Here is an 11,255-nt window from a genome sequence, read left to right on the forward strand (position 1 = left end):
TACCAACTATCATTGTAAGCATGCATGTGTGTGTATGTGTTTACAGTCACACAGGGCTCTAGCCTGGCTGTAATTTATGCACGGCTTTCAGTGGCGAGGCGGTGAATCAGTTGGAGGCTCACTGGAGTGAGTCACTGTGGACAAACAAAACAGAGCCACTGCATTGTAAATGAGAGGAGACTTCTCAGGTTTAACTTAAACAATCCATTTAGCCGCTGAAAGATCTTGAACCAGCGCCCCGCTGTGAGCGGACGCAGATCGGGTCAGATGGACTCAGTCTCTGCCGTGCGGTATTTCTAATAAAGGTCAGAGACTGGGGAACAATAACAAGGCAGCCTTTTTCTTTAAGAGATCCTTCGGCTTGCCAGATATATTCTGCAGAGCTGTGTTTTTTCATATTCATTTCATGGAACATTTGATTTGGAGCGTCTTTCCTCCCGCAGGCTTTGAGAGTGTTCTTTTCTTCAATGCTTCTCTGCCGCTGCTCTTTTGTCGCCATGAAGGTGGTTTTGTAAGGCAGCCTTTGGCATTATGATGCAGTGTCCTCCACCACAGCACTTATTTCTCCTCTTTATCTCCCCTGAATAGCTGACCAGTGCTTTTACTTAATCATCTCAGCCCAATTGCAGATAATTCATTAGCATTGTGTGAACCAAGGAGAAAAAAAAACAGTGTCTGTGCTCCTTCACTTTGGTTTTAAACTGATGTCTGTTATGCACCGTTGAGTGAAACTTGCAGTGAGCTTTAGCTGCACAGGAATTAAATAGTCACACTCATATTGCCGCTAAAATCTTCACGCTGTCTGCCACTAAACAAAATGTCAGCGTTAATTCAACACATACAGCACAGAGCAAAGCAGCTTTCTGTATTATGCATTCATTTGCCACATTTGGTAAAGAGTGGGAATTGGAAGGCAGAAATAGTGAATTGGCAATGAAAACATACCAGCTTTTCCATTTACAGTAAATGTGTAGACTATAAATCACAAATAGGCTGAACTATGAGCTATAGAGTCACATATAAACTCACCCTCCAGGCCAGCTCAAGTCTATATGAAACATGCAACGCACCAGATTACACCAACGATGTTCCAATATCAGTTTATCAGCGTACAGCACAGTGTTCACTGTTGGAAACGATTCAGAGTTGGAAAAAGCTTATTTCCCCAACAGCAGATTTATTATCATTCTGTTATTAGTTATTATTATTCTGGTAAAGTCTGTATGTCATTTTAATGCAGTTCCTTTGTATGGTAAGTTTTTGTTACTTTCTGTTGGGGTTTGTTTGGCAATAGAAAATGTAGAAACTAAAGGGATTTGTCATCGGGTGGTCCAGTGGCTCAGTGGTTAAGAGTGTCGCTTCACTGCAAGAAGATCAGGGGATTAAACTCTAATAAGGCGGACAGGAGAAACTCAAAACACACACCAAGCCCGGCTCAGTAACCCTAGGAGTTAAATACATTCAGACTAGTTAATCCCATTTGATACCCATCGTATTTAAGGTCAAACAAAGAGGGCAAATTAGCAATTATGTTTCAGTGCAGACACAAAAAATCTAACCAAGTATATTTGTCTAATTACTACTCAAAATGTCCCATAATCACAAGCCCCCAACAAGTACAATTTCAGTTGTTTTATCCTCGACCTGATGTATGATGAGAAAAGCCACAACACTGAATTTAATGTGATAACCAGAAAAAGACAGAAAAAGGTCAGATGACAGCGGGAATGGCCTTTAGGTCCTAATGCAGGTGGGCTTTTCAACTTGAAGAATATTCTCTCTGCCATAAACTGTCACATTTATTTTATTCTAACACCGATTATCCCTGTTGTGAGGAGCCATGTCCTCTAACACACAAAAGCACCTCCTCACCCTCTGTGTCCACCCCCAACAAGGCAACTCATTTTGGTCTTTGTCAGCGGCAGAGCTGGTGAACTGAAAGAGGAGAATCGATCACTCAACATGCAAATATCTCTGAGTTCATGAGCTCATTTCCAACACATTATAACTCTCTTTAATTACAAATGAACGGTTAAAACTATTGTCAACACTAATCTTAAATATTTGTGAGGTTGCCCGGCAGTAATCGCCTTGTCACTAACTTAATCAACTACTACAGATTGTGCTCTCTTTGATCTACTTCATAAATTTCAACCTGCTGTGGAGTATAAACATCCTCTTGCTCAAAATCGATTCGGTAAATTACTTGAAAAGACTCATTATTATTGGTGATTGCAGTCTTTCAAGCACTACCGCATACTTGAGCAGCAGGAAGCAAAACATTTTTTTTTGTTCATTGCCGTGTCAGTAGCCGTACCCTTGGACAATTTAATGCAGTAATGAAAGCTGTAATAATGACTGATTTGGTGATAGAATAGAGTAAGGTCGTGCTCTGAATCCATCGACTGAAAGAAGAATAATCACTACACTTTATCGAACACTGTCTAATTTAAAAAACAAAATAGCACATGCATGTTTTTACAAATTTGAACACATAAGCAACAAACACACCATCGTTAGTCTGATATACTCCTTTTTTTATTTATGCAACAGCCAGTCTGGTTCACGGAGGAAAATGTTTGATAACTTTTTATAAATATTCTTGTGTAACTGACATTAAAGAGTGAGCTTTCAGAATGTATGACTGTTCTCTACTTGTTCTATTGTTACAGTTTACGATACTACGATCAGATATCAGGCCGACACTGAAATAGCTGGTTTCAATATTGGTAACAATGGGGTTGATCTTTTCAATTAAATTCTATATGTATATACTACATACATGACATACTGGAAATATAATTGCTGTTTAAGTTTTGACCAATGTGATGCTGTTTTAAAAATGTTTACAATTGAATGGTAATTCCTGTTATTACTGAAGACAGATTTACAAAGTTGCTTGTGCACCATTTATTATTTTACATTTATTTGATCTTTTAGCTATCGGTATGGAGACTGAAAAAGGTTGATCGGTGCATCCCCAGTTCATTTTAGTAACATTTACCATAATCCTGTAATCGTCAGGATTGACCTTTTACCATAAATTATATCACTGTGAGTGAATTAACTGGAATTATATTATTACTCTATGAAACTGCACAAACAGTGTAACCAGATGAAATGTTTTTTTAAGAAAAAGCAAGTGTTGTTAGAATGTCATATGCTGTATTTTGTATTTGAGAAGCAAGATTAACAAGAAGCTTCAAAAGAAGAAAATATAATTTGGAGATTTCTCTTTATGTCTTCTTCGTTCTTGTTGCTGCTCCCATTTTACAACCCAGGCTCGTCTCCCTTTGCAAAAAAATCTTAATTAAATTTAGGATGATCCAAAAATCACACCTTGTGCTCAATTTCCCTCTAGATCAGTGCTCAAAAGGATTTCAATTTATGCATGAGGGTTGCCAGAGGAAAATCCTAAATACATTGATCCAAAGTGTCATTTCATGTGGTGTTGTGTAATTGATTTAGTGCAGCTTCTCAACATTGGCCAGCCTCAGTCCTGGGGTTAATGGTGTGAAAACAGGGACCCTGCTTTCCCCAACCTGTCAAGTGGTAATTGGCCAACAGTTTTTTTTTTAAATTGCAGTCTGCCAGAGGGAGTGCAAGCTCGTCTTAAATTGTGGATAAAATAATTGGTAGGGCACGGACAAGGAGGGCATGCAGTAAACATGAAGCCTGGTCTTTCAATGGAACATTTCAACACCAACAAATGCAATAAAAGTACATTTCTTATCCCGATCTAATGTAATTAATCTCAACAATGTGTTTTTGTCTTTTGCAGGTTATTCCTCCGTGCACATGAGAAAGACACAGATAGGAAGACAGTGCAAGAAACAATAAAATGAGACCATTTAATGATGGTAACCTCTAAGGAGAAAAGCACAAGCCAACCTGAGGCGGTTTTCACTGCAGGCAAACCTCAATGAAAGAAGCTCAGTGTAAGGGCTGATTCTCGACGTGTTTTTGATTGCTACATGGGGACAGTACCATCCATCAATGAGGAGGAGACAAATAAAAGGATTGTTTCTGGCTCGGAGAACAGTTGAACATCCGGCTGATATTCCAAAAAGATCTCAGCTGCACTGAAACCACAGCGTTATCACCCTCCTCTCATTTTTTTTGGGCCCTGCACATGACTCTTAGAGAAGCACCCATGGCCTGCAGCTTAGGCGTTGTGATGAGTGCCTTGTTTTGGTCTGTAGCCATTGTGTATTTGACTCATATAGGCAGAGTCAGTGGGGACTGCTGGTTAATTGAGGGTGAAAAGGGCTTTGTATGGCTTGCAATTTGTAGCCAAAACCAACCACCTTATGAGGCCATCCCACAGCATATCAACAGCACCATTGTGGACCTTCGTCTGAATGAAAACAAAATCAAAAGCATCCATTATTCTGCCCTTAGTCGCTTTGCCAACTTGACCTACCTGAACCTGACGAAGAATGAAATCTCCTACATCGAGGATGGGGCCTTCTCTGCTCAGTTCAACCTACAAGTCCTTCAAATGGGCTTCAACAGGTTGCGGAACCTGACAGAGGGGATCCTCAGGGGTTTAGGAAAGCTGCAGTACCTCTACCTCCAGGCAAATCTGATTGAGACTGTGACACCCAATGCCTTTTGGGAATGCCCCAACATTGAGAACATTGACCTCTCCATGAACCGAATCCAGCAGTTAGACGGGTCCACGTTTACCAGTTTGAATAAACTGACCACCTGCGAGCTGTACACCAACCCCTTCAACTGCTCATGTGAACTACTTGGTTTTGTCAAATGGCTCTCAGTTTTTCCAAACAGGACGAATGAGCGGATGGTCTGCGACTCCCCGCCTGGCGTCTCTGGTTATAGTTTACTGAGCCAGAATCCAAACAATCCAACATATCGAAATGCGCTTCACATGCTCACCACTGTGTGTACTGATGACTATGTGACACCATTTATTCCTATGCCCACTGAGCCCACAACACCCCCACCAGACTCGACACTCTGTGGGCTGGAAGATTGTCCCTCGGGCACAGAACCAGAAGACATCACCATCAGTACAACCTACAAGGAGGTGGAAGTAAACCCTTTGCTGAAACTGAAGCAAGTATCGAATACAGGTGCGACCATCACGGTTCAGATTCCTCACCCCTACAAGAAGATGTACATCCTGGTTCTGTACAACAACAGCTTTTTCATCGAACTACAAAACCTGAAAGATATGAAGGAGGACATTGAACTAAAAAACCTTAAACCCCATACTAACTACACGTACTGCGTCGCTTCGATACGCAACTCTCTTAGACACAATCACACATGTCTGACAATCACCACTGGCCCTTGGAATGGAAAGGATAGAGATGTAAACAATGCAACTGCTACTCACTACATTATGACAATTTTGGGCTGCCTCTTCAGCATGGTCATTTTCCTGGGTGTGGTCTACTATTGCTTGCGAAGAAAGCGTCAGCAAGATGAAAAGCACAAAAAAGCAGGTAGCCTGAAGAAAAATATAATAGAACTCAAATACGGACAAGAGCTGGAGGGAGCGACTATTTCCCGAATGTCCCAGAAGCAATTGTTGGCCGGGGAGAGCATGGCCCGTATGCCGTACTTGCCATCCGCGGCGGAAATGGAGCAGTACAAATTTCAAGAGATAAGTGATACTCCTAAAATGATGAAAGGAAATTACATGGAGGTGCGAGGCGTGGACCACCATGAACGCAGGGAGTGTGACATGGGAATGGCTGGGAATAGCCAGGGGTCGGTGGCAGAGATTTCCACCATTGCAAAAGAGGTGGATAAAGTCAATCAGATAATCAACAACTGTATAGACGCTCTAAAGTCAGAATCCACCTCTTTTCAAGGGAAATCTGGTGCCGTGTCCACTGCAGAGCCCCAGCTCGTACTAATATCAGAACACCCACAGAGTAAATCTGGCCTTCTGTCCCCGGGGTATACGGACAGCTATCACCACTCTCTGCAGAGGCATCGGACCTCTGACGTCTCGCCAAAGAGGCCCAGCACCGCCACGGGAGGGCCCATGCGAAGCCCCAGGCCTTATCGCTCTGAAAGCAAGTACATAGAGAAAAATTCCCCAAAAGTAGAGACCCACCTCACTGTAACGCCGGCTGCCGCCATCCTGAGGGCCGAGGCGGAGAAGATCCGCCATTACAGCGACCACCGGCACTCGTATCCCGACGCTCAGATAGAGGAGCTCGAAGGTCCCGGCGGCCACAAATCCTCCATGTTGGAGCCTCTCACTCACTCCCGCTCCAGAGACTTAGCATATTCCCAGCTGTCATCGCACTATCACAATCTAAGCTACTCCTCCAGTCCCGAATACTACTGCAAACCCTCACACAGCATCTGGGAGCGATTCAAACTCCACCGGAAACGGCACAAAGATGATGAGTACATGGCTGCCGGCCATGCTCTGCGTAAGAAAGTCCAGTTTGCAAAGGATGAGGACCTGCATGATATTTTAGACTACTGGAAAGGAGTATCATCCCAACAGAAATCATAACCTCTTTAGGTGTTTTTAAAAATGGACCACACATTGCTGAGATGACACAAAACCTCATCTGACAATTGAATCAATGGATACTTCCATAGTATAATCAACTACTTGCTCACGTGTATCACATTCTCTTTTGACTGTGAGGAAAAGGGGTTTAAAGAGTCTTTAAATTTGTCATATTATGTAAAGCATTCATGGGGAAAACTTTTATCTATTGAAGAGAAAATATCTTGCAAATTAATAATATATATATGTTACAATGGATTATAGGTTTTTGGGTATCGCATGGCCAAGTCCTGTGACAGTGGATTTGCTGTTGTGTAATATGAAACTACTATATGAAGATATGTCTACTGAAACCTCAACAGTTTTTGAGGAATTATTTGGAACCTTCCTTCAAAAAAAACTTTTTTTTCTTCCCTCCCTGCATATATTTAATTCAACAAAAACTATGTACAGATATGGGTATCTATATTTGCAATGTTTGCTGTGTAAATGGATAAGTATTAGTGGATGAATCAGGTTTATCAAATGGAGCGCTGTTCATTTAGAACAACTTGTTGCTGAAGAACGGCCACTTTAAACCTTTTGTCATTTTAACCATAACCGCCTGTTTTTTCTTATTCTTTTCTTTTTTTAAAAAGCTTTTACATGCATTTAAAAGATCCAGACGGATTCAGTTTTAATGTCCCCTTTATCACACAACGCAGTATTCACTGCATGGAATTTGATAGACTTCATGCAGACAAGATGCAGTATATATATCATGCTGTAATGAAAGTCTCAATCATCAGTTTCTTGAACCATCATTTGTATCTTTAGTACCAAAGTAGAAAAAGCTGAAATGTTTACAATATTTCTGCACGGTCTGGGAATCGTAAGAACATACAGCAGTAGGTCCATGTTTCTTTCCTTTTTTTTATTGTGTCAGTTGCTGAAAACATTGGGAAACAATAATATCCACATACAGGATATGGTATTGAAAGCCTACTATTGATCACTAACATTTTAAAGGGGAGGCAGCTGTTCTTTGTCGCCTGTTGTTGAGGTTGAAGGCCGCTGCTCTTCCCTGCAGGACAGCCCGATGGATGAATGTAACAGATACATATTCTGATCTATCTATGGCAGCTTTTATGTAAAAAAATATTTATTTCATGCTATTAACGACTGTGTTTTTTTTCCTTTGCTTCAATATTTCTTCCAGTGTATTATATTGCATAATGTCTGATCCGATTAATGCAGGAAAGTAGTTTGTTCTCCGGATGGGCCTTGTTGCTTGCTGAGAGGTTTCGTTTTATTTTTAAACTGCTAGGCTGTTAAATCTTTTTGTATATTATGAAAGCTACGTACCAGACAAATATCAACGTGCTAGAGTAAAATTTGAGAATGTGAAACTGAATCCTCTGACTTACTGGCTGTGAATTTGTATATCATGACGTTTTTTTTTTTCTCGTAAATATTAATGCTTTTCCTTTGTAAGGTGTTTATGTAACTTATTCCAATACAGGCTCATGATGACTCTCTGCATATTCATGGATGATCAATACATTCTGATTTCAACTCTCCCACTCATCTGAAGATTTGTAACAAATTTACTCTAAATGTTTTGTCAATACAGGATGGGGCTTTACTTAAAAGAAGAGAACAGCTCTTTGAGTTTAAACAGTGAATATTAAACACTTCAATAGCCATGAATGAAAGCAGGACAGACTAACTCTATTTACTGTGTTAAGGTTATAGAAGATAATTGTCACATGAGTATGTTTTTTATCAACTCTTTATTCTCCCTTTAGTCATTGAGTATGTAAGTATAACTGCAGGCAGAAGTTAACCCTTTAGTATTTTTTCTCTCACAATGCTGCGTCCATTTCTTCTAAGTGTGTCATGACGCTGCTTTCACTCATTGATGTGAAATGAAGCATTCATGAGCCTGTTGTGAATGTGTTATGTAAGCACCTTTCAAAGTGTTTAACTTGGTTGTCCGACTTAATATTTCAACCGCCTTAAGAATTTGGGATATGTGTATAAGTGTAAATTTCCTTTTGTTTCATTTCAATGTTGATACTGTTGACAAGTCTCCATTTGTTGTTATTTTTATAAAAGCATTTCAGTATCCTCTGAGAGCTGTCAGGTTTCTAGTTCATTTAGCTATTTAGCGACATGTTTTTTATACTGCATATTGTAGCACTTCTGTGTCTAATAAGAGTGTTGATAAAACCTTTAGAAAGATCAACAGTTGTTGTTCGAGTGCATCAAAAACAAACAAGAGCACAAAAATGTGTTTTTTTATTTTATTTCTTAATACTATGTTATCTGCTTTCAGACAAAGTACTGTGAAATAAAGTTAAGGGTGCACATACAATACACGCCGGTATCTTTATTATGACTTCTGGCCAGAATCACTTCATGGCGTTTAACCACTGGATCCGACTACGTCGCGTTCAGGTTCCAACGCGGCTGCCTGGAGACAATCTGCTGCCATTCTAGCTGGTATGGAAATGACCACCTGCTCCACCACATGAACGCCGCTCAGCGCACTTTTCTTCCCCTTGCAATTTATGAGTCAAGTCTATTTTAGCCCTACTGTTGATTTATGAGAGTTTAGAAAAAAATTACAATAGCAGTTTTCAACAATCTTGATATAGTCCCTTGGATAAGTGTGTTTTTTTAAGAACTGCGACCAAGATACATACAGAGCAAGACTTTTTACATTAAAAAACTACATTATAGAGACAGTGTTTCCAAATGACCTCAAACCTCATCTGGCATTTCTGCACGGCATGTCTTCTGTTGGATATTGAACCATAGATTGTATATAAACGCACAAATTAATTGCCAGTTTTCTTAATAATTAATGATGCATTGCATTTGTTACCGAATTCCTCTTAACATATACAGCAAAACAAATTATTCATGGTTGCAGTTGAGATAAAGGTAGAGAGAAAATAAAAATGCATTAAAGAGAAAGGTCAGGAGAAAGCTCTGTGATCACAAATACAGTGTTTAAATGTTTAAATTGACTGATTTTCTGTTTCTGTTGTCAGGTAACGGACAGATATGAAATTTGATAGATAAACACAATGTTGACCAATAATCATTACCAAGCTGCTCCGCTGGGGCAGCATCACACGAAACAAACTAAAATCAGGCTAATGACAACAGCTGTGCTGGGTGATCAGCTGTATTGCCCTTTAAAATGAGTGATTACAGAGAAAATTACAGATGACAAAGGTACAGCCACATAGCATCCGATACCACATCTAAAGGAAATGTGTGCATGCTTGTTAAAACACACACACACAAAATATATATACAAATGTAGGTGCTGAAAAACAGATTCTATTCTTTTGAGATTGTTCCAGTAGACATTAAACCCACAACTGAGCCAAAGCACCACCAGAACATGACACAAGGGCTTCAATTATTTTAACGAGAAATCGATTGGTTTGTATAACCGTGTTCTCCACAAAGTATTCACACAGAAGCCCCGCTTTAAATCTTATTCTTTACCAGAGATGTGGGCAAGTTTCTTGAAAATAAGAAAGAAGAGGCAAGAAATAGGCATATAAAAAAAAACAAGACCAAAATGACAGATTAGACGACTAACTGACAGAGAGGGTGCAGCCCTACATGGGACAGCAAGATCCAGTTGACAAAGAGCGTAAGATGCCATGAGGCTATACTTAAAGCTACTATGAGAAGTAGCTGTGGACAAAAGCGGTAGATTAAAAAAACGTTAAATTTTACTGCAGCAGGTTCTGAAAGGCTGCCCTGTGCAGACCTGGTTCTGGTTCTCCCAGGCCTCCCATCCCTCCAGTGTGCAAAAGAACATGGCCTGAGACTCCAGCCGGCATAGTGTTGGTGTTGGCTTCTAGTGGGGACCAACGGAGCAGCGATGTGACGCTCTGCAACGGGCTGGAGGAGAAGCTGCTGCTGTCGGGCACGAAACTCACCCCATCTCACCGGAGCTTCCGACTGCAGGTCGAAGGTGGCAGCGAAGCCGGATCTGCAGAGTTGCTGCTGGAGGCCCCATAGGAGTCTGAGCTGAAGGAGTATCTGGTAAACTTTTCGGCGTAACTGGACCCAGTGGCTCCAGTGACAAACATTAAAAAATACCAATATAGAAATAGCCAATCTTTCCTCTGAAGGTCTCATTTACTTATGTATGTCATATAAAGGCAACCAGCTTAAAGTTCCTGACAGTAACTTTAAGCAATTTAGGTAATATTGTAATATGCTTTATTTAAGTATAATTATTCAAACACCTCCATTACTTTAGGAGAAACCCGCCCCTTGACACAGCAAGACGTGTTCAGACCATTTTTCCTCATAAATGCACAAATTTATGCAGCAAGCTGTCCAATAATCTAAATCAAATCTGCTCTATGGATTGAACCCTTGACTTTAGTATGAACCTTGACTCGCACTTGAGTAATTAAACCCAATTTCCTGCCACACACATCAAGAATGTGACTTTCCAGGTGGATTTCTTTCACCCCCTCATTTGAATCAAAGTTGAGTTTTAATACAATACAATAATATAACATCAGGTAAGCTGCAGACTCTTCAACCAGTAGACATGTTTTACTGTGATCAGGGTAATAATGACATTAAGTACTGAAAAAAGTGAATTAAGAGCTCTTTAGTCCATGCGGATTAGGTGTATTTCTCTTGTTCCACTATATAACTGTCCAAAGAGACAATGTTCTGTATTTTGGTGGTGATATTTCCAGAGATAAAATCGTTGACGGAATATCTT

General features: G+C 40.3%; 1 protein-coding gene across 1 annotated transcript; it reads left to right on the forward strand.

The window, feature by feature from the left end:
• The first annotated feature begins 4,132 nt into the window (after positions 1-4,132).
• elfn1a (extracellular leucine-rich repeat and fibronectin type III domain containing 1a) lies at positions 4,133-6,502 on the forward strand. The gene has a single exon (XM_054608205.1). It carries the CDS (start codon positions 4,133-4,135, stop codon positions 6,500-6,502), a length of 2,370 nt encoding a protein of 789 aa, XP_054464180.1.
• Positions 6,503-11,255: the final 4,753 nt, after the last annotated feature.

Source organism: Anoplopoma fimbria, chromosome 11, assembly GCF_027596085.1.
Source record: "Anoplopoma fimbria isolate UVic2021 breed Golden Eagle Sablefish chromosome 11, Afim_UVic_2022, whole genome shotgun sequence".
Lineage (NCBI taxonomy): Eukaryota > Metazoa > Chordata > Actinopteri > Perciformes > Anoplopomatidae > Anoplopoma > Anoplopoma fimbria.